The sequence below is a fragment of the Mesocricetus auratus genome, unplaced genomic scaffold (genome assembly GCF_017639785.1).
Source record: "Mesocricetus auratus isolate SY011 unplaced genomic scaffold, BCM_Maur_2.0 Super-Scaffold_15014, whole genome shotgun sequence".
NCBI lineage: Eukaryota > Metazoa > Chordata > Mammalia > Rodentia > Cricetidae > Mesocricetus > Mesocricetus auratus.
Genome location: NW_024429186.1, coordinates 60,621,903 through 60,645,691, shown reverse-complemented (window position 1 = coordinate 60,645,691; position 23,789 = coordinate 60,621,903). Strand labels below are relative to the sequence as shown.

Here is a 23,789-nt window from a genome sequence, read left to right as displayed (position 1 = left end):
ATGCACAGACACGCATACGCGCATGCGCACATGCACGCGCGCACACACATAGATACACACACAGGCACGCACGCACATGCACACACACATGCATGCGCACACACACGCTCGCACACGAGCGCGCGCACATACACGAGCACACGCACACAGAGGCACGCACGCGCGCACGCACACACACAGATACACACACAGGCACGCACGTGCATACACACACACACACACACCACTTCGGAGGCAGTCCCCGAGCAGGGTTCAGAGCTGGGCTGGCACCGTTAGCTGCAGCCAGGAGCCTTCCCTCACACTAAAGCCCGGTGTCTCGGGACTGCACCCATAGTTGTTGCAATGGGCTAGATGCTTATGCCTCTCTGCATTAGTCAGGGTTTCTACTGCTGCGATGAAACGCCATGGCCATAGAGCAAATTGGGGAGGAAAGGGTTTATTTGGCCTACTCTTACACATTGCTGTTCACCACTGAAGGAAGTCAGGACAGGATCGTGGAGGCAGGAACTGATGCAGAGGCCATGGAGGGAGCAGCTTATTGACTTCCTTCCCATGGCTTGCTCAGTCTGCTTTTTATTTTGTTTTTTGTTTGTTTGTTTGTTTGGTTTTTGTTTTTTGTTGTTGTTGTTTGTTTTTTGGTTTTTCCAGACAGGATTTCTCTGTATTGTTTTGGAGGCTGTCCTGGAACTCGCTCTGTAGACCAGGCTGGCCTCGAACTCACAGAGATCCGCCTGCCTCTGCCTCCCGAGTGCTGGGATCAAAGGTGTGTGCCACCAGTGTAGTTTGTTTTTGTGAGACAGGGTTTCCCTGTGTAGCTTTTGGAGGCTGTCCTGGAACAAGCTCTTGTAGACCAGGCTGGTCTCGAACTCACAGAGATCCACTTTCCTCTGCCTCCTAAGTGCTGGGATTAAAGGCATGAGCTACCACCGCCCGGTCCAACCTGCTTTCCTATAGAAGCCAGGGCTAGCAGCCCAGGGGTAGCACCACCCACCATGGACTGGGCCCTCCCCCATTGATCACTAGATGAGAAAATGCCTTACAGCTGGAGGCATTTCCTCAACTGAGTCTCCTTCCTCTGATGACTCCAGCTTGTGTCAAGTTGACACACAAACCCAGCCAGCATAACCCCCAAGCTTCCAAACAATGGAATCAGGACATGGGCTTTGGGTAGGGCATTAGGTCATGGGATTAATGCTTTGTAAAGAAGGAACCAGAGAGCTAGCTCTCTCCTGCCACCATGCCAGGACCCAGAGGGGGAAAATGCCATGTATGAACAGAAAGCAGGTCCCTACTGTACATCCAAGCTACAGTTACTTGATCTTCAATGTCAGCTTTCACTACTGTAAGAAATGGATTTTGGCTGTTTATCTTTCTGTGGTGTTTGGATGCAGGCAGCCAGAACGGTCTTGGCCAGCTAAGTGCTGTGGTTTCTTATGCACCGGGACTGAGGGCATGGCTCTGTTGACAGAGCACTTGCCCAGTGTGTGGGGGGCCCTGGCTTATAGCCCTAGTCCCTCGGAAATGGGGCATGGATGTTCATCACTATAATTCTGGTGGAGGCGGGAGAAATTCAAGGTCCTCATCAGTTACGGAGTGACTTAAGGACAGCCTAAGACAGCCAACCATCACTTCTTCAGACACTAGGAGACGGCGTTCCAGCTTCTTCAGTAAGGGAGTTGTGACAATGGAACTAAACCCTGCTGGGGTGATGTGGATTTATGCGGCTGCTGCAGCTACTTAGATTAGCAGCAGCAGTAGAGAGAGGGGACTTTTGCGCTCTGACAGTGCTGGGCAGCATGAAGAGGCTCACCCTGACCAGTTGGAGAGCTCGGAGAAGGAAGGGGCAGGGTCGGGAGCTACATTGCTGCTGCTTCCCCTTAGACACCGAAACTCTCTCTGAACACAGGTTTTCACTAAGGCTCTCATGCTCTCATACGCCTGGAGTAGTTATGGTTTGATAAGTGACACCCATGGCTCTTATTCTCCAGTGGCCAATCACCTGGCCCTTTGCAGCATCAATTAACACAAGGGGTAGATTAAAGGTAAGACTTGTCAGTTGCAGGTGAGATTCTAGAAGAGGCAAAACATGTTTCTGACCCTCTCCTCCATGTCCCCTGTCCTGGCCAGTTGGCCCCTCCCACATTACCTATGTGTTCGTGTGCTGAATATCTGATCTTTTACACTTGTCATCTGTGTCCTAGTGCTCTGATCTTTAGGCTTAATGACTGGGTAGGCAGAGGCTGCCTTCTGCCTCCAGTTCATTGTGGACATCAACGTGACCTTATTTTTCCATTATCTGCATCACAATAACTTTACCATTCCAGGAGACTCTTGCCCAGGCAAAGAACAGATTGTTCATTACAGGGATTTCCCAAAAGACCCATCGACTCTTTAACAGGACGCATCAGTGAACATTTCACACCTGTGACCTTCAAAGCCCTGGCCTCGCCCTTTCCTCCAACACGGAACTGTTAGATCTTGCCCCAAACCCAAGGATGCCCCCGCTTTTGAAAGTCTCTTCCCTAGTTCTCAGTGAGACCTGCTCCCCCCCCCCCCCCCACACACACACTGCTGGTCCAGCCCTTTGCTGTCCTGGTTGGCTGGAAATGCTGCCGGGACAGCCAGTGCCCCAGATCAATGAGCACATCTCTTTCCTCCTGAGCAGGTCTGAAGCACTCCTCCCAGAGAGCTCTTATGATCGCACTGAGCCTAGCTGACCCTGGTTAAAGCCCAGCCAGGAGCCTTCCGGGGCCAGGATGGCCACGGTCCTTTTCACTGAGCACACGGAGCTGCTCTTGGGTGTTACAGGGACACGAGTAGGCAGCCATGGACATAGAGCCCCTCATGAAACTGACTGACTGAAATACTGCTCTCCGGCCCTCAGAGACTTTCATGGTAAGTCATGGTGGGCAGTTATTCTCCGTTTTAGACCCGAAGAAGAGCTGAAAAGAGAAAGCTCCCTGGTCCATTGTGCTCATACACTGCACACTCACAGCTCAGGTCTCTCCTTAGACCAGGGATCACTGTTTTTAAGAAGAGAGCAATTGAATGTTGGTAGACAGAAAGGTCTTTAGGGAATGGAGAGATGGCTCAGTAGTTAAGAGCACAAGCTGCTCTTGCAGAAGCCCCAAGTTCAAGTCTCAGCCCCATCAGACAGCTCATAATTGCCTTTAACTCCAACTCCACAGGGATCCTGAATCTCTGACCACCTAAGGTACCTGACACACACACAGACATACACATAGACACACAGACACACACATACAGAGACAGAGACACAGACACACAGACAGACACACACCAACACACATACAGAGACAGACACACACACACATACAGGGAGACAGAGACACAGACACACACAGACAGACACACACCAACACACATACAGAGACACACAGACACACACATGCAAAGACACACAGACAGACAGAGACACAGACAGACACGCATAGACAGACACACACATAGACACACACATACAGACACACATAGACAGACAGACACACACACACACAATTAAGTTTTGAATTTTGCTCGCCGTGCAGAAGGGCCTACTGTGGGGAGAGTGATGATGTAAAGGTGAAAGGCATCCAAAGGAAAACATTACCAAGAGACTTAGAACAAGCCTGGTGGCCTTGCTTTTAGTGCCGGTGCTCAGGAAGCAGAGCTGGGCGTATCTGTGAGTTCGAGACCAGCCCGGTCTACTAATGGGTTCCAAGCCAGCCAAGGCTACACAGTGAGACCTTGTCTCCAGAAACAAATGGACAAAAAAGAAAGCAAATTAACCCTGAATCAGCACTGGACCACTCTCCTGAAAGGGGTCGTTCCCCAGTCCTCACAAAGCTGCCCTTGTCTCTCTGTTTGCCACACTTGTCTCACACTTGTCTCTGTCACACTTGTCTGTCACACTTGTCTCTCTGCTCGCTTGTCTATCTGTTTGGACACGCCTGGAGATGGGTAGTAAGTGCTGGAAGGTTTTAAAAGTCTGACCAGATTGTTTAATGTGGTGGCTCTGGGTGGACCTGAGCCTCAGTCAGACCACACAGCTGGAAACTCCTGGAAGGAGACGAAAGTCTCACTTCCTTTATTTAGTGCCATTAAAACTCAAGGCTAAAAATTTCAGGGGAGGTGAATGACAATTTGGGGCCATATCTGAGTTACAAGTGATTTCTCCCTTACTGTGGCCTCCTAAGATCTCAACCCATTATGGTACAAAATAAAAATAAGGTTAAATTTTTGTTTGTTGTTGTTTTCTTGTTTTGTTTTTTGAGACAAATTTCTTTGTGTAGCTTTGGAACCGGTCTTGGAACTCACTCTGTAGACCAGGCTGACCTTGAACTCAGAGAGATCCTCCTGCCTCTGCCTCCCTAGTGCTGGGACTAAAGTAGCCACTTTGTTGTTGTTTTTTTTAAACATTATTATTATAATGTGTGTGATGGGGGTGTGGGCACTTACATACAAGGTGAGTGTGTGGAGGCCAGAAGATGTATTTGTAGAATTGGTTTTCTCCTGTAACCTTTGTGCGGGTTCAGGGGCTCGAATCTAGATCATTAGACTCTGCAGCAAGTGTTTTGTGTGGGTTCAGGGGCTCGAATCTAGATCATTAGACTCTGCAGCAAGTGTTTTGTGCGGGTTCAGGGGCTCGAATCTAGATCATTAGACTCTGCAGCAAGTGTTTTGTGCGGGTTCAGGGGCTCGAATCTAGATCATTAGACTCTGCAGCAAGTGTTTTGCCCACTCAGCCAGCTCACTAGCTACACGCCTGCCTCTTAAAGTTTTTTCTTTTTAAAAAGACCTTTAAAACTACTTTTAAAAGTTACTGGTCATGGCAGCCTGTAGAGGAGACTTTTCTCCTTACACCCAATTCCACTTGGACAGGTTTCTCTCGGCCTACTATAAGATAACCACTCAGAGACTTACTATATATTTATAATTGTTTGGCCAGTGGCTTAGGCTTATTACTTGCTGGCTCTCTCTCTTATAAATTAACCCATTTCTACTGATTTGTGTATCACCACGTGACTGTGGCTTGCCAGTGGTGCCCTGGCACCCTGCCTCCCTGGTGGCTACATGGAGTCTCTGTGACTCCGTCTTCCTTCTCTCTATCTTTGTTTGGAATTCCTGCCTGCCTGTATTTTGCCTGTCCATTGACTGAAACAGCTTTATTTATCAACCAATAAAAGCAACCCATATTCGCAGCATACAGAAGAACATCCCACATCAGCACCCATGCTTGAAATCCTAATACCCATGCTGCCGTCGGGGGGGGGGGGGCCCCCCGCACACCTTTAATCCCAGCACTGGGAAGGCAGACACAGGCAGAGAGCTCTGTGAGTTCATGGAGGCCAGCCTGGTCTACAGAGTGAGCTCCAGGACAGCTAAGGCTACACTCAGGAACCCTTTCTCAAAAAACCAACCCCCACAAAAAGCAAAAACAAAAAGGAAAGAAAGCCTAACGCTCACAGAAAATGAGGTGGAAGGGTTGCCGTGAGTGGTCGGCCTCAAACTTGAGTTCCTTCCCACTCGTCCTGTGACTACCTAGGATTGTAAGCTTGTAGTTCAGCTGCCTTGTGTTGGGTCCTGTGTGAGCAGGACTAGAAATGTTTGTCCTGGTTTGTAGTGGTGACATGTGCCAGCAGAATAACTCTGTCTTCGTTAGGGTTACCACTGCTGCGAGGAAACACCGTGACCAAAAAGCAAGTTGGGGAGGAGAGGGTTCGTTTGGCTTCCACATCGTGGTCTGTCATTGGAAGGAGCTAGGGCAAGGGACTCAGGTGGGACAAGGACCTGGAGGCAGGGGTGGTGCAGAGGCCAGGAAGAGCTGCTGCCTTCTGGCTGGCTCCTTACACCTCGCTCAGCCTGTTCTCATATGGAACAATGGTTCTCAACCTGTGGGTCGTGACCCCTTCGGCAAGCCTCTGCCTCCAAAAACTATTTACGTTACAATTCAGAACAGTAGCAAAATTACAGTTATGAAGTAGCAACAAAAATAACTCTATGGCTGGGAGTCACCGCGACATGAGGAACTGTATTAAAGGGTCACAGCATTGGGAAGGTTGAGAACCACTGTTTGAGAACCCAGGACCACCATCCTAGGGGTGGTACCACCGGCAACGGGCTGGGCTCTCCCTCATCAATCACTAATGAAGAGAAAGGCCTACAGGCTTCCCTACAGCCTGGTCTTATGGAGGCATTTTCTTCTCCTCTCTGAACTCTAGCTTATGTCAAGTTGACATAAAACTGTCCAACACATCCACAAAGGCATAGTTCTTTAAGATGTGATCCATTACCTTGTCTGGACCTTGTCTGGAAGTGCAGAACCTGATCTCATGCCAACTTCAAAGCACTTGAACCAGAACCCGAATTTCAACAATGTGCCTAGGCAATTCAAGTGTACATTGTCTGAGAAGCCCTGGGCAAGCATTAATTGAGACAGGTTGCAGACTTCCTCCAGGCTTATCTCTGGAATCTGCTGTCACCCACAGACGTAAAAATGAACGGTGAACATGCTGTGGGTAGTAGACTTAATCCCAGACTGGAAGTTATTTTTGCTCTGAACTCAGCTTGCTTTCTTGCCTCCGTCAAAGGGGCGCTAGCATGGTAGATAACTATCCGGAGCAGACACTCCTGGTCCCCTTGCCACCCGCTCTGCATTGGGTGACCCTGCCCAGAGCTCTGGTTCTCTCTTCTCCTAGGCAAAGGGCCCTGAGACCGCCCCTCTGTGTGCCTCTGGGTGGCCTGGAGAGCAATTCTTCACAATGCAAAAGAATGAATGAGACTGAGAGCCCCGCCTCTCAGGAGGGGAACACACAGAACAGCAGGTTTCAGTTCCTGTAATGTCCCCTTCAAATGTGGAAACAACCTGGATGTTTTTGTGCAGGGATCAGAGGTCGGGGTTCTTCTCTGGGTGGGTTCCTGGGTGAACTTCGAGAAGCCTGACCTTTCTTGTCTAGCCAAACTTTACCTGAGGTGGTTAGTGAAGATGTGGGGCTTGGAGACAGGAAGAATGCACCTCCTTGCTCAGCTCTGCTTGTCATCACTTAATCACTTCCAGGAGATGAGACGTTTCAGTGTAAGCCACCCCCTCCCCCCCTCCCCCGTCCTTCACTGTTTCCAGGCCTTAGATTGCTCAGACTGGAATTTCTTTCCTCCTTTCTAGAAAAACTCTTCCTGATGGAAAAAACCGGTTCACCTACCCTGTCAAGGCAATGTGTCTGACAGCAGCAGGAGGTACAGGCGGAATGAACGGAGGAACAAAATTCACGGATGTTGCCCACATGACTTTATTTCCCTCTTTCCCGGGCTCCTTTATCTTTCCCTGTCCTGACAAAACTTTGGCTTCCATGGGAAAATCAGGGGTGTGAAGGTGGGCTTTCTGTCCAAACTGTCCTGTTGGAAGCAAATTGAAGACTTTGTATGAGTTACTTCTGTTCCACAATTTTCCCTAGCCATCCAACCAGCAGGCATGGTGGAGACAGAGAATAAGGGGCAAGGGGGAGGGACTTCAGTCCCTCACTGGGCCTGGCTACCTCAGGATCAGTGCAGGTCACGAGACTCAGTCACATGACCCAGAAGAGGGGACCCCCCCTCCACCTGCCACCATGGAGGATGATCCTCCTAGCCAAGTGACTGACCGTCTCTGAGGTCAAGGAGAGGCAGGCCACTTCTTGTTCTGTTTCCTCAACCTTCCACACAGAGCTAAAGTGAGCCTGTATAGGTGTCTCTTGGTTTTTTATGTGACATGTGCTTGCTTCTGAAGACCCTGCCTTGGCCTCTCAAGGGCTGGGATTGCAGGTGTGCACTAGCAAAGTAGGAAGCACTCGGGGTACCATTCCAAAATAAAAAACAAGTTCCTAGCCGGGCGTTGGTGGCTCACGCCTTTAATCCCAGCACTTGGGAGGCAGAGACAGGCGGATTTCTGTGAGTTCGAGACCAGCCTGGACTACCAAGCGAGTTCCAGGACAACCTCCAAAGCCACAGAGAAACCCTGTCTCGAAAAACCAAAAAAAAAAAAATAATAATAATAATAAAAAACAGGTTCCTACCCTTTGTTCCTTAGAACATAAGGGTCCTCTCCTGGACCCTCACGTTCCCCACTTAGTTGAAGGAGCCTAAGTTAGCATTTCTGTGGTCAGCACTGAACACCTATGTTCAGGAGCTCTGGGGTAGATCCTGGGGCACCTGGCAGGGAACACAGAGGCTATCACAGTGCTTAGACCCAGATGAACCAGGGTTGCCCAGTTTGCAATACTGCTCTTTACATATGAATGACACACTGAGCGCTGGCTCCCTTAGGTGTAAGAGGAAGATGACCGCCATACTTATTTGACATCATATGTGGATCCAGAACAGGATAATGAAGCGTAGTGGCAATATCTTCTTAGCTATAAGCTGAAGCACATTTATTTTATTTACCCATCATTCAGCATTTGACACACCGTCACCTTATTCCTTTCTCCCAAAACATGGAGCACCAAGCATCTAAACGCAATCGACGTTGGCAGAATCATTCAGTAGAATCAGTACCCTGCCCTGGTGAAAAGATTTCTCTGAGCTTACTAGCCCTGAGACTACAGTTAGTGACAAAGCAGATGTATGCCTTATGGTCAACGGCCTGAAGACGAGGTCTTAGGAAACTCAGCCAGCTTCCTCTCCTCAGGGTGTCCTCGCACAAGCTGTTCTCTGGCTCTCTTGCTTCCCCTGTGAAACACAGGATGTTGTACAATAGCTGTATTTTTTTCCCTAAGCACTAGATGCCCAGCACTGTCTGTATTTTAGTCTTGTGAAATGTCTACTACAGCCCAGTCACTAAGTAAGAAGTCTCAGAGGTTGACTGTCTGCTAGATGGCAGGAAAGTACCATTTCTGAGAGCATGTCCACTCTTGAGAACTTTCCCAGCTACGTCCAATGAATTCAGCAGATGCCTCTTGTCCAAACCAAGTTCAGTGACAGCAGGGTTCTGGAACTGCTTAAATCAAGGTAAAAGCGCCAATAGAGCCTCCAGTGACAGGCCAGGTGGTTTGTTGGCACTCCAGCCCAAGGCTGGCATTTCCTGTCACCCTAGCAGCATCCCGCCCACACAGGGGTTGGAGGGCTGCTAAGCTTTGCTGGGGGGAGGCTGGGCTTAAGTAAGGAGCTGCTCCGGGCTTCCACCCCCTCAACTCTCAACCCTCAGCAACAAGCTACTCTCAGAATAGCAAATGAGCAGGACAATGCTGTCTGTAAAAATCTGTTTAATAAATATACATCTTAGAAGTACCAAAATAATTACCAACAAAATACACCATATACAACATTTACAAGAGGGTAACACAAACCTCAATCGGGAGTATCTTAAGCACATTCCACTCAACACCTGGTTCTGCATATGAGGACACACTGGACTCAGCTACTAGATCTACCGTTCAGTCAGAAGCACAATAAATAGAATATGGTCCCTTCATCAGTCTGGAAAACCACCTCCCAAAACCCCACGAACATGAGCTTTAAAAGACATTTTCTTTGAATGTCAATGATCTGTTTCCCCATTTCACAAAAATAATAAAACAAGGTCTACAATCACCACAGTAAGATGCTTGGTGAGAGGCTGTGTGCAGTGTGGTGGTGAGTATACCCCTTTCTTCTTTTTTTTTTTCTTTTCTTTCTTTTTAGAAAAATAAAACTCTTTGTTTTATACAAATATACAAGTCCATGTTCTTTTTGACATTTTCCACTCATAATGTCAGACGTTGGCCTCCAAACACACAGTCATCATAGGGCAGCTAAAACAGGAGGGGAAAAGGCATATTAAATTTCTAGAACTTTGCCAAGACATTGGGATGAGGGGAGGGGCTGTTTCTGCAAATAAACTCACAATCTTGGACTCTCCCCTCCTTAACCCAAATAAAATACATCCCCCAGGCTGTCGGAGTTTTCCTTCATTGATTCTCTCCCTTAAAAAAGTCTAAGCTGTCGAAGGAGGTGTAGCTCAATGGTAGAACACGTGCCTATTACCACGTGTTAAGGCCTGGGTTCAAACTCCAGAATCCCCCTGCCCCCAAGGATTAAAACAATCAGAGAAACAAGTTCTTGGGACACTGGCTTTGCAAGCTGTGTTTGAGAAGTTCAATAGTAATGTTGAGACCCCTACAATAAAGACTAGCTCTAGGGACAGGAGAGGGTGAGGGAGAATGGACCGTTCTGGTAGTGATGAAGCCTCACCTCATCCTCCGTAAACTCTGACTCTGTGTCGTAACTCTCCTCATCCTCACTCTCGGGCAGCATCTGAAGGTTTTCCAGGGTCAGCTGGCCCAGCTGCTGCTGTATCCGGGTACTGGGGCGGCCCCAGGTAAGCTGATAGGGGGAGTAGCCTTGGTAGGTTACTCTGTTGACGTCAGCCCCACACTTCAACAAGAGCGACACCAGCTCCGGGTTCTGCAGGTCCACCGCCAGGTGGAGGGCTGTCCGGCCATTGCAGGGCTCCTGAAACCGAAGCAATCATGCATGTTTAAGGCCACGTCTGGAAACCCACTGCAGTAAGAACAGACCCCAAAGAGTTCGGGAGGAACATGGCTGGATCCATCTGGAAGGGAGCTTCACTCACCTGGGCATTGACATCGGCACCCAAAGACACCAAATGCTCCACGATGCCCAGGTAGCCATGGATGGAGGCTAGGTGCAGACACGTGTGGCCTAGAGGAATAGGAGACAAAGATATACATATATAACTGCTTCCTTCAACCCTCACACAACTCATGCCCTATTTTCTTATGGGACAACCACAAATATCCTCAATTTTTAAGAACTCAGAATTTGGGTTCTGAATGAACATTATTGTAAAGGCATCAAGGAGGGATTTTTTTAAAAGTCCATATTGCGTGACCGTTTTATGTTGAGAGTTTAAGCTCTAGCCTAGACTCAAGGGGGCCCACCTCTCCCTCCCTTCTGTGTCCTGGGATGGACTGGCAGACCTACCGTTGTAGTTGGTGGCCTGCAGGATGGAGTGGAGATGCTGAGGTGTGCACGTCTGCGTCAGGACCCCTACACTGGCCAGGCAGCCCTGCTCACAGGCAAGATGGAGAGGGGTATTTCCTCGAAAGTCTCGGAGCTCAGGATCACAGCCAGCTTCCAAAAGTGCCTCAGCAATTCCTGGCTGGTTGGTGATCACAGCCAAGTGAAGGGGAGTCTACAAACGGAAGAGGAAACAGAAAGGGGATAAGCCATGGAGCAACTCCATAGTCTTGAGTTTCCCCGAACACCTTGTGGATTCTGCTCCTCCCTGACGGCTACAGGGGACCAGGCAAACATGAAGCCCCAGTTGGGTCGTTAAAGACCTCACCAAACCCCTGGGATTTTCTTCAAGTTCTAAGACGTTGGCTAATTTGAATGTCAAAGGCCAGGGCAGATAAGGGCTCAGTGACTATTAATTTAGAAACGCTTTGGGGGCGACTGAGCTATGACACCCGACTCCGCCACCACCAGGTCAAAGAGGGCACCGCTGGGCCAGCGCGCACCTGCTGCAGGGTGTTCTGGAAGTTGAGGAAGGCCAGGTCTCCCTTCACCTGCCGAATCACTTCCATGGTCAGAGTCTTCTCTTCATGGATGATTGCCAAGTGCAGGAACCTGGTGACAGGGAAAGCCCCCGAGGGGCGGTGAGCGCACTGCGTGGGGGCCCCCCGAGAGGCGCGGGCTGCGGGGGATTGCGCAAGGCCGGGGTTTCTGGAGGCCGCGGCCGCGGTGTTTTCCGCGAGGTTATTATGAGCTGAGTGTTCCTGGCAGGGGCCCAGGGACTTTCCGTGCCCCACCCCCTCCGGGCGGGCGCCGGCCAGACCGGCCCGCCCTCCGCCGCCCGGAACGCCCTGTACTTCCCCTCGCGGCCGCGCGGCGCCCGGCGGCTGCGCGCACAACTGCCTGCCAGGCCCGGGACTCGGCGTCCCCGCTGCCGCCCCGCCCCGCCCCCTGGCCTGCGCTCGGCTCGGCCGGGTCCGGAGCCGGGGAGGGGAGGACGGGCGGGGGGGATGGGATGCGACGGGGAGGCGGGCGGCCCGGGCGCTCGCAGCTCCCCCACCCCACCCCCGGTGAGCCCCGCCGCGCTCCCACCGTGCAGAGCCCCGAGCGCGCTGCAGGTCCCCCCACCCCGCGTCCGCCCGCCCGCCCGCCACCCCCCGCGCGCGACCCCGCCGCCACTTACGAGTCTCCGTCCTCCGTGAGCTGCTGCTTCCAGGGCTCGGCGGCCAGCGGCGCCTCCTGCGGCTGCAGGCGGATCTCCTGCAGCTCCCTCACCATCTGCTCGTACTCCTCGTCCTTCATGGAGTCCAGGCCGCTGTCGTGGCGATCGTCCACCAGCCGCTCCTTCTTGAGGCCGTCCCGCGGGCCCTCCATGGCCCAGTCCTGGCCGTGGCCGGCTGGCTGAAACATGGCTGCGCGGGGCTGCGTGCGGGGCGGCGCGGGGCGGCGAGCTGCGAGCTGCTGGCGGCTGAGCGGCGACTGTTGTGGGCTCGCCAGCGCCGCCGCGCCGCCCTATAAGCGCTGGCAGGGGATTTCTCAGGGGCGGGGTCAGGCTCGGGGAATTTCCAAGCCAGTCAGACTAGAAAAAGAACTGGCTCGTCCTCGACTGAGAAGCCTAAACCCGGGGCCGGGGTTCATTGGAGAAACTCCCTGCGATGAGCCACTGGGGTCATGTACAGGGAACTTTCTGATGAGCCCTGAGTGGCTGGAAAGTCCTCGCGACCAGGCCCCCTCCCTCTAGGTACTTCCCTGCAGCCTGCACTCGGTAACCCCAGGCCTCTGCAAGAACCCTTCTTTCCCTGGGGTTTCCCACCGTCGTCGGCTAGATGTGGGGGTCCTCAGCTGTTGAGGTCCCAAGGACGCAGACCCGCTGGGCGGTTCCTCCCTAGACTTGCAGGTCCTTTCCGGTTTTTGATCTTTAGAAAACCCACGGGTGGAAACGCTGGCTGGCTGCAGGGATTCGCTTCTCCTCAATTTCTTCGAGGAAGGACGCATGAGTGTCTCTAGGCCGTCTGTGTTTTGCCCATTCCAGGTTCTTGGCAGCGCAGGGACATTTGGCTGTCCCTCATCCCCACCCCTATGAAGCTGGGAATCTTTGACATTCAAAACACCCAGGCGCTTGGAGAACCCCTAGATTGTTTCCTAGGGGTCGATAATCTTGTCTCCTGGGGGAGGGCGAACTAGCTATGTATGGGAAAAGTGTTAAATAGGAACCACGGTTTTTTTTTTTTTTCAAGTAAAGCAAGGTGTAGTGTTTGTAGTAGAAGTTGTAGCTTCCTAGCAACAGTAACTGTTGAGTTCTTGTGTCAGATTTACCTCTTGCTGCAGAAAATGGAGCCTGAGTTTATGGTGAGTGCCTAGTGGAGCAACTGGCTTAGTTCTTTAGCCAAAGCTGGCCCCTAATTACAGCTAAGAAAGTAGCTGCAAGGCACCCTGTCGGAGGCTCGGGGCAACTCTCACATTGACCACGTCTGAACCCTGCTGACCCTTTCAGCTTCCTTGCCCCCAGGGAATGCCCCGTTGTGGGTGGCTACTCCCCAGAGAAAGGGGTTCGCTCTAATTTCACCTGCAGAAACAGAGTGGCTGCTTCCACCCCTCCCCCACCTAGGAGCCTGTAATCGGTCAACTCCTTCTAGAATTAGCTCCGGGGAACTAAGGCACCTTGGATCAGACTTTGTCAGAAACAGACCCAAGAGGCAGCTATAGTTCCGATTTCTGGTGAGATTTGAATGATCTTTTTCTTGATGAGCCATATACCAACTCTCCTCTCTCTTCATAACTCCATCCCCTCACCCAGCATATGGATGTGAGGACACTTGGGGCGGGGGGAGATGCAAAACCCATGAAAAAACAACAAAGACCCCAAGCCTCCAGATAGTGAGGGTCGTATGTTAAAAATGAAAACTTTCCCAGTGAGCTCTGTTCATCAACCCTATCGGCTTGATCTGCACATATACAATTAATGAGATCTGCACTATACAATTATTGAGATCTGCACATATACAATTATTGAGATCTGCACATATACAATTAATGAGATCTGCACTATACAATTATTGAGATCTGCACATATACAATTAATGAGACCTGCACATATACCATTATTGAGACCTGCACATACACAAGCAATGAGGCCAAGTGAGACTGATTGTGAGGTCTCAATTCTAGGCTCTGTCTTTCGTTAAATACATTAGTTGGAGAAGCCACGTACCTTTCTGTGTGTATGTGGCATGCTTGCTTTTATAATAGTGGGATTGGATTTGTGCCCGTGAGGTGATTTGAGCCAGGGTTTACATTTTAGCCCCAGGTTGGTCTGAAATCTGATTGTCCAGGTTAATCTACTGTTGGTAAGACTTCTGCCTTAGCGGCCCCGCCCCCAGTGCTGGAATTGCAGCTGTGGACTGTCAGTCCTGACATATCTGAAGCTTTGTGGCTTCAAAATTGTGTCATTTGTCAACGAATACATGCCCCACTCTGCTTTGGAAGTACGAGCATGGGCTTTTGGAAAATCACAGTATAAAATTTTGGAGGAGCCCCAGCCCTTTATGCATCACACTGTTAGTTCTCAGAATTAATATTGTAAGCTAGGTATTGTTTCCATTTCCCTAAAGAGAAAGACAAAATACCTAGAAATTTACCCAGGCACCCAATGACAGCTTGTCTAATTCCTACCACAATATAGTAATCATTTTGCGAAAGTAGATGTCATGTTAACACTTGGAAACACCTTGTAAAAAATGAGCCCAAATATGGTATAATTTGGAATACACTCGAAGTATTTAGCTGAGTTCAAGGATCAATGTGGGTAACATAAGACCCTGTCTGGAAAAGCCCTTTCCCCCCTCCCAGTCCTCAAAGTATTTTCTCTTCCACCTAGGATGTAAAGTAGAGGGTACATGTTTTTCCATCTGGGGATTAGTTCTTCAAAATGCATAGCAGGAGCCAGGTGGTGGTGGTGGTGGCAGCAGAGAGGTGAAAGCCTTTAATCCCAGTTTGCGGGAGGTAGGGGCAGGTGGATCTCCAAATCTGAGGCCAGCCTGGTCTATAGAGTGAGTTCCAGGACAGACAGAGATACACAGAGAAACCCTGACTCAAAAATCCAAAAAGAAAAAAATGCACAGCAGGGGCTGGAGTAATGCCTCAGTTCAGCTAAGAGCTCTGGCCGCTCCTGTAAGGACCTGAGTTTGATTCCCAGCACCTACAAGGTGGCTCACAATAACCTATAAATCCAGTACCAGGGGATCCAACACCTTTGGGTACCACACAAGGAACGTGGTACACATGCAAACATGCAGGCAAAACATTCATGCAAATATAATTTTTAAGTAATAAAAAGTTTGAACAATGTGTCCGATTTTAATGTTTAATTTTAAACAATGTATCCTAAAATGTAATTAAATTTTATTACGTTATTTTAAACAATGTATCCTAAATTAAACATAGTACAAAACTTTTTTACCACATTGTGGATTCAAAGCCCCACCTGTAAAAGGTACATCAGGGGATGATCTGGGGCTGTAAATGTAAAAATGAAGGAGTATGTATGTTTATGTGTCTTTTGAGATTTCCTGTCCCCACCACCTCAGGCCTTGTCATCTACCTCCGTATTGTTCAGTGTGACACCTAGTGGTGGAAGTCAGGCCCAGGCCTTTCTGGGTTTTGGCAAAGCCCTTTGAAACCTTGGGAGGTGCTGAGCCTGGATGACTTGTCCCTCCCTGGGAATTCCCAAGGAGGTACCTTTTGTTTACCTGCAGCCCTGGGAGACAGTGTTGATAAGGTGAGCCGACAGGTATTCTCCCCAGCAAGGACAGCTCAACATAGCTTAAGTCAACAAAGGCTACAGCTTGGGCGAAAAGAATATCACACTCACAAGCAGGTCTGCGTGCGGACACGCAAAAGGGGAAGATACCAAAGTCTTCAGCTCGTACAGCGCTGAATTTGTGGACCCTTCTGCACTCAGTTTTCTCTTATTGTCAAACATTCTATCTAAGTGTAACAACTTTTTTTTTTTTTTTTTTTTTTTTTTTGGTTTTTCGAGACAGGGTTTCTCTGTGGCTTTGGAGGCTGTCCTGGAACTAGCTCTTGTAGACCAGGCTGGCCTCGAACTCACAGAGATCCGCCTGCCTCTGCCTCCCGAGTGCTGGGATTAAAGGCGTGCACCACCAACGCCCGGCAAGTGTAACAACTTTTAAGATGTTAGTGCTTTATATAATTTGTTTTTGAGACGAGGTCTCACCATGGGGCTCTAGCTGAGCTCCAGCTGTAACTCCCTTACCTTGGCCGCCTGGGTGCTGGGATCGCAATTGTATGCCACTAATCTCAGCCCTGGCTCTATGTTTGTGTGTACAGTGCTGGGAAATGACCCCAGGATTCCTTGCAAAGATAATAAACACATGCTTTACTGATGAACTACACCCTTTTTTACTTCTTAATGCAGAATGCAAAACTAATAAGCTGTACCTTGTAGCGACTTAGTGCTTTAGGCCAGGATGCAGCCTCAGGAGGTAACGAGGTGGCCAGTCCACCCTGGGACTTGTGGACTGAGCACCCCCACAGGGAAGGGGCACTGTTCAGGTCCCTGAGTCCTCCCAGGTGAGACTAAATCTCCCAACTTCAAGGGATTCTTTACAAGTTCAACCAGGTGCTCCAACCTTTTCCTTCTCCCCACCCCGCCCTCTCCAACTATGGGCAGGCTGGCATGTGTCAACTGGCCAATTAGTCCTAAATTGGCCTCAGACAGTAGAACTCCTGAATGAGACGATCCATGCCCAGTGCAGCTGGACTGGAGGACAGAGGAGCGGGAGACCTAAGGGCAGGCTTGCTCTATGGGCAGCGCTGCTGTGCCAGTGTGAACGCAAATTTGCCCTGTCTCCAACCCAGACTTTTGGGGTGGCTAGCATCAGCTCTGTCGGACTCTGGAAACCCCACTCCACCCACCCCACCCAGCCCCCCACCCCCACCCCCTCTCCATCCCCCACTCACCCCATCCCCACCCCACCCCACACACTCCCAGCTATGGATCTTTTCCCACAGAAAGGCAGCTGTCAGGACTTCCATTTGCACTGAGATAAAAATAAACAGCCCAAGCCTTACTTCCTTTGCTTCATATCCTGCATTGTCATGGAGATCAAAGCCTGGAGGAGTCAGCGGCGAGCACCACGACCCACAGAGGCCAGGCAGGTCTCACAGGAGGGTCTGGAAGGTGGGTCCACAGCAGCCCACACGTCCTTTACTTCCCTCGCTCTGAGGTCAGGCCATGGTCCTCTGATGTACTGAGTGTTCAGTTTGTCACCCATTTGTAAAAGGAAGAAAAAAAAAACCCGAATATTGATGTACAGTTTTCCAGTTTTTAAGACACTGTGTCAGCCAGGTCTGGTGACATGGGTTTGTAATTCCAGCTACTCAAGAGGCCCAAAGCAGGAAGGTCAAAAGTTCAAGACCTGTCTGGACTACCATTGAGTTCAGGGCCAGCCTGGACTAGTGAGACCCTGTACCAAAGTAATAAGTAAAACGGAGCCCGGGAATATAACTCACAGATAAGGCACTGGCCTATCATGTGTAATAATTCAAAATTACACTGAACTGAAGCTGATTTAATCCCAGCACTCAAGAGGTAGAGGCAGGCAGATCTCTGAGTTTGAGGCTAGCCTCGTTAACAGAATGAATTCCTGAACATCCAGGGCTACACAAAGAAATCCTGTCTCCAAAAACCAAAATAATAATGATAATGATAATAATAATAATAATGATAATAATAAATAATACAGCCCCAGCACTGAGAAGGGGACTTGGACCCCAGGTCCCAGACTTAACCAAGAAGCTTCTTGCAATTGTTACCTGTTGGCAAAGGGAAAATCAGTTTTCTCCAACAGAGTGTCACTGGGTATGATAACCACGCTCCAGGGCAGGAGTCAACACAAAAGAAACTCTGTTTTGATTTTGTTTTAATCTCTATTTTCATTGTATGTGTATGTGTATGGGTGTTTTACCAGAATGTATGTCTGTGCACCACCTGTATGCACTACCTACGGAGGCCAGAAGAGGGTATCAGTTCCCTTCTGGGGCTGGAGTTAAAGACTGTGAGAACTGGGAATGGAATGCAGGTCCTTTGGAAGAGCAACCAGGGCTTCTAACCACTGAGCCATCTCTCCAGTCCCCATGTTTTTGTTTTGTTGTTATTTGTGTGTGTGTGTGTGTGTGTGTGTGTGTGTGTGTGGTTTTTGCTTCCTTTTTTTTTGGCTTTTTTGTCTTATTGTTTTTGTTTGCTGTTTTTCTTTGAGAGAGAATAGTAATTCTTGTTTAAAAAAAGAGTGGAATGGCTATGCTGTCTGGAAGGTGTTATGTTTCCTTTAATAGGAAAACCTCCAAACTCCAGGTGTAGAGTGGTGCCTGCCAGCCAGCAGCATGAACTGCAGCTGCCCTAAGCCTATTTACGGTTGGTGAGCTACGGACCTTTTCACGTTAACCATTCTCTTAGGTGTGTAGAGGGATCACGTGTAGCTTTAGTTTGTACATCTGTAACGACTAATGGTGTCAAACACTTTTTTATAAGCGTATTCGCTATCTGGATATCTTTCTAGATAGTTACATTTATACACACATACATACATATATGAGTGATGTAGTTAATTGTAGAAAGATTATGAAAACCAAACAACATCTTTTGGCTAAGTTAGTGCACAGACCCTGAGGTAGCCTCTTTATTTAGCAGCCGTATGATGTGAATGGTTGTTTGGGGGAGACACTAACTTCTACTCCTGTGTCCGCTTCTTCATGTGCATGAATACGTGTGCGTGTGTGCACTGTGTGTTCGTACATTGGTGTCTGTGCACATGTGTGCATTGTATTTTGTGTGTATGTGCCTGGCAGGCAAGGTTAGAACTAAAGTCTCTGAACCCTGAAAAGTGTTGTCCCTCCCCCAAAGCAGCTTTTAAATCCTGCGCTGTGAAAGAGGACAATTGCAACATTTGTTCTGATTTTCTCAAGAGAACAACTTGTATCTACTTTAAGGTCTCTGTGCCCGGCCCGGGCATGGCCACAGGGGTGGGAGGAGGCCTGTGGTGTCAGCCCTGGCCAGAACTGGTTCTCTCTTCTCTGCTTGTTGACTGTAACCGGGCAACAGGTAAGGTTGTGTAGGATGGTTCACCTCTGTAGTGTTCCAGAAGGAGTGCTGGGGTCAGGAATGCCCTGGGGGCTTTCACAGCAAGTGGCTTTGTCACATGCAGGTGCCTCTGCTGTTCTTAGGTGTAAATTCACCCTGAGTTTAGTCAGGAGAGGAGGAGGCTTAGAAGGAAGGTGGATCCTGCAGAGGAGCCTGGAACCTACCAGGTGTTCTGTAGATGGAGGTCCCTGTGTGTGTGGGCAGCAGGGGCCCATTGCTTCTTCTTAGCACCAGGGGCATAAACCCCACCCACCACAGCCTGGGAAGTCTCCCCCTCCCATGCTCGATCCTGGGGAATGGTTTGGACAAAGAAACAGGATGGAGGTTGCTGACAGCTTGCTTTAGATTACAGAGTAAGGGGACCTTGACCTCAGCGTGGCCCTGTGAGTGGCTCTCTTTCCACACTGTTTTCTGAAGCTGGCCTTCCCATCACTGGGTAAGCAGTAGTCTTGTCTCTAGGGCTACTGTGGGGAGGGGCACCTGTGTAAACAGAGTCTGAAGGCAATGGTTAGTTAATTTTTACACACTCAAGGCAAGGGCAGGCTGAGTGAGAAGAGTCATAGCTGGAAGATATGAGCAAGGAGAGCATACCTTGGCCTGGAATGTTTTTTCTTTGTTACGAGGCCTCAGCGGTTGGAGTCCAGTCTCATGACTGTCATATTCTCTCTGGATAAGTCACTTAGCTTCAGGGATGCTCATCATTTCCTATAGACTAGGGCAGCTTCTACGCTGAAGTTCAGAGGATACTTTTATTAAAACATTGACATTTTCAGAAAGAGAGGTGAATTGGGGTGTCTGGCATTAAGTCACTTGATGCTAATATTTGAAAATGGAGCCAGTTTGCCAGACTAGGAGAAACAGAAAGCAGTGACTGAAACTCCAAGAGGTCATGAGGAAGCTGGGTGGGCTTGTCAGCGTGGGCATGGATCTTGACAAATCATTTTTGTGAAGAGAGTACAGGGGAGACCTGTAGAATCCGGTTCCCATGTTGGTACTGCTAACTTGAAGGACTCAGGTCCACCCTCAGGGACACCTGGAGAGCACCAAGCCGAACCCGAGGGTGGAGAGCACAGTGGACACAGGAGGAAGGACATTTACATGCGGAGCAGAATCATGGCTTTCCAGAGAGGACAGTCGCCAAGAGGCGCACAGTGCAATGGTGCTGTCTGCAGCGACATCTTCTGTTCATTTGTGGAATAACCTTTCTTTGAGGACCGGAAGGGATTGGGGAACGTCTGGAGAGAGGATGCGCACTGGGGTGAGATACCTGGTTGAGAGAATGCAACGTTTATCGTAAACCTAAGAAAGGACCTCGTTTTGCCTGGGACACTCTTCCTGCAGCTTGTAGCCAGTCATCGCAGGCCACTGACTATTTTGAAATGGCGTCCAAACACCATCCCTACCTATTTCCACTTCTCCACATGACAGGGCTGTCGGTACGCAGCCCAGGCTGCCTTGGAATCTGTGTTTCTCTTGCTACAGCCTGCTGGAAAGGAATAAGTTCTCTCTCTCTCTCTCTCTCTCTCTCTCTCTCTCTCTCTCTCTCTCTCTCTCTCTCTCTCTCTCTCTCTCTCTCTCTCTCTCTCTCCCCCTCTCTCCCTCCCTCCCCCCTCCTATTTCTGTAGACTAGGTAGACCTGGAACCCACTGTGTACCCCAGGCTGACCTCAGATTCACAGCGATCCTCCTGTCTCAGTTTTCTAAATGCTTGGATTAAGGTATGAGCCACCATGACCAGCCCATTCTCTCTGTTTTAAAGGAAATAGTTGAGAACTCACAGGCATAGCTAGTAGATCTCAGGTCCAGTGTTCAAGTCCATCCCTGGTAACTTTCCTATGGTTTCCCTCCAAGACCTACAGAGGCTGATGTTGTTGCTGCTGCTATGTTATTTGTTGGTTTATTTGTTTTGTGAGTCTCCATGTATAACTCTGGCTAGGTGGAACTCACTATGCAGATCAGGCCCACCTCAAACTCACAGAAATCATTATTTCCTCCACCCTGAGTGCCGAGATAAAAGGATCTAGCCACTATATTCCAGTTATAATGTCCTTTTATTGTTTTTATGTCAAAGGCATTTTTACTTTGAGTTTTTTTGTTTTTTTTTTTTGAGAAAGGGTTTCTCCTGGCTGTCAAGGAACTCACTCTGTAGACCAGGCTGGCCTCAAACTTGGAGATCCCCCTGCCTCTGCCTTTGAGTGTTGGGATTAAAGATGGGCGCCGCACCAGGCATATTTTGATCATTTTAAAATTCAGTTTTTGTGTAAACATAACACCTGTATGCGGCTTAAAACTTCAGGTGGTGAGGTTGGGGATGCGGCTAGCTGGTAGAGAGACCATCCAGCCCGCACAGCTTCCTGGGTCAGGGTCAGTCCCCAGCATGGGGTAAAACCAGACGTGATGACACACAGGGAGAACCCAGCACATGGGAGGCAGAGGCAGCATAAGCAGAAGTTCAAGGCCATTGCTGTCTACATAGTGAATTGAAGGCCAGCCTTGGGATGTCTGAGACCCTGCCTTAAGTATAGTGAATTAATGATGTGGTACACAAAGTTGCAGCGAAGCCGGGCGTTGGTAGCACACGCCTTTAATCCCAGCACTCGGGGGGCAGAGGCGGGCGGATCTCTGTGAGTTTGAGACCAGCCTGGACTACCAAGCGAGTTCCAGGACAACCTCCAAAGCCACAGAGAAACCCTGTCTCGAAAAACCAAAAAAAAAAAAAAAAAAAAAAAAAAAAGTTGCAGCGATTCAATGGAATTTATTGGGGTTGGCAGCGTACTTAGTGGGAGGTCACTTGTTTAGCATGTAAGGCCCTGGGTTCCATTCCTAGTACTCAAAGAAAATAGAAATGCATTTACTACTGTTTTTTCTTTCTTTTCTTTTTACGGACCTGTACATTTTTCCTCATTCTCCTTCCCCCTTCCTTCTCCCCTTCCATCCCCTTTCATTTATTACTGTTTCTGTTTTTTTGAGACAGAGTTTCTCTGTATTGTTTTGGAGGCTGTCCTAGAACTCGCTCTGTAGCCCAGGCTGGCCTCGAACTCACAGAGATCCGCTTGCCTCTGCCTCCCAAGTGCTGGGATTAAAGGCGTGCGCCACCAATGCCCAGTTTGAAGTTACAGTTGTAAGCCGGGAATTGAACCTGGGTCCTTTGGAAAGACAGACAGTGCTCTTAACCACTGAGACATCTCTCCAGCCCCTGGCATGAATGTTTTTAGTCACGGAAAAGAATGTTGTGAATGATTGTTTCTCAAGCACAGGTGTGGGGTCTTCACACAGGGTTTACAGCAAGGCAGGCCGACAAGTGTTGCCCTCCAAAAGCTCTTAGCTTTAGAGAAGGGGGGAAGTGAGGGGTTTCAGGGCCCTGGCTTCAATGTCTAATCCAGAAAGGAAAAGGAAAAAGCCAGAAGGACATTATGCGAGACGCTGGTTGACGGCAAACGGCTATAAAACGATCTAGCTCTGACTCATGATGACGTTGGCTCTGGACTGTTGGCTTTGTTCTTCTCAACAATGACTCAGTCAGGATCTTGACACAGCTGTGTGCAGTGGCTTCAGTGAACCTCACTTTGCGGGGAGAAGCTCTGTTTTTATAATTATCCTTGTTGAGTTTTTACATTTTAGACAGCTTCTTGTTATGTAGCCCAGGCTGGCCCCAAACTCAAGATTCCCTCCTTTCCCTGTCCCTCATGCTGGGCTTGCGGGTGTGCACCCCCCTGACCCCTGGTGGAGGTTCTAAGAGAGTGTCCTCTGTGATGGAGATGCTGTGAGGACAAAGCATGCTGGGAAGGAGGGGACAGAACTCAGATGAGGTTGGCTGGGGAGGGGGCACCAGGCGGGTCTCTGCATAGTCACAGCTCCTGCCACGGGCCGGGTACATGGAACTGGTGAGGTCCAGCCAGCCTTCCAGGTGCTGGTTGCTGCTTTTCGAAACAGAGACATTTCTAACACAATCCACCAGGCCTCTACGCTTTGACCTGATTTAAAAGCACACACAGATAAATGCACTTAGAATTCCAAGTGAGGAGCCTGTTGGTATATGAAGAATGGTTTTGGATTTCTGGTTAGATACTATCTACAACAATTTGTTTCCTACATAGGTTTCCTGGCAGAGGAAATCCCAGAGAAAAACTGAGGCTCTCCAGTGTGGGCTCTGTTCTCTGGTCACAATCATTCCAATAGGATGTCAGGCGAACACTCCAGGAAGGGATTTATGAAAGTGCTAACTCGGCTGTGGGTGTTGGCGTGTTGGCGTGGCAGCATTCCACTGTTGCAAGCCCCAATCCTCATGCTTTGTCTTGCGTCCTTAGCTTTAGGTCTACCAGTTTGTGGGGGCTGCCCTGGGTGACTCATATCAGCAAAAGTGAAGACTAGCATACAGATAGAAACATGAGGGTTGCTGGTGCAAGATTGTTGCATTGGTGCTAAAAATAGGTGGGGATTCCTGGCTCCCCTCCATCCTCGACACAGGCACCATAGAAATGCACTTAGGAGGGACATCTCCCCATAAGAGGGCAGAAGCCCCCAACTTGACCACCTCTGTCCCACAGGAAGAAGGTCAAGGTGACAATGAATTAGGTGCATTTACCCCCACCCCCACTCCCCTGCTGCAGGCTGTCCCTCGGGGTGAATTCTTTTCCTTA

The 23,789-nt window shown here is 49.5% G+C and overlaps 1 protein-coding gene and 1 long non-coding RNA gene across 2 annotated transcripts; one reads left to right on the top strand and one right to left on the bottom strand.

The window, feature by feature from the left end:
* Positions 1-2,747: 2,747 nt before the first annotated feature.
* On the top strand, positions 2,748-7,411 carry LOC121139490. Its single transcript, XR_005876443.1, has 2 exons — positions 2,748-2,895; positions 7,163-7,411. It is a non-coding gene; the product is annotated as an uncharacterized LOC121139490 (long non-coding RNA).
* A 1,808-nt stretch (positions 7,412-9,219) lies between these two features.
* On the bottom strand, positions 9,220-12,477 carry Nfkbia (NFKB inhibitor alpha). The gene is made up of 6 exons (XM_005080507.4): positions 12,173-12,477; positions 11,496-11,604; positions 10,957-11,167; positions 10,586-10,674; positions 10,204-10,464; positions 9,220-9,764 (listed from the first exon to the last, which is right to left on the bottom strand). Exons 1-6 carry the CDS (start codon positions 12,397-12,399, stop codon positions 9,717-9,719), a joined length of 945 nt encoding a protein of 314 aa, XP_005080564.1. The 5' UTR covers positions 12,400-12,477; the 3' UTR covers positions 9,220-9,716.
* Between the last annotated feature and the right edge of the window lie 11,312 nt (positions 12,478-23,789).

Excerpts from the sequence above, each read along its gene's own strand:
- Nfkbia (XM_005080507.4), bottom strand. The coding sequence starts at position 12,399 with ATGTTTCAGCCAGCCGGCCACGGCCAGGACTGGGCCATGGAGGGCCCG. Across the intron at positions 11,605-12,172 it reads CTCACGGAGGACGGAGACTC|GTTCCTGCACTTGGCAATCA; the intron begins GTAAGTGGCGGC and ends CCCTGTCACCAG. Across the intron at positions 9,765-10,203 it reads CAGAGTTTACGGAGGATGAG|CTGCCCTATGATGACTGTGT; the intron begins GTGAGGCTTCAT and ends CTCCTGTTTTAG.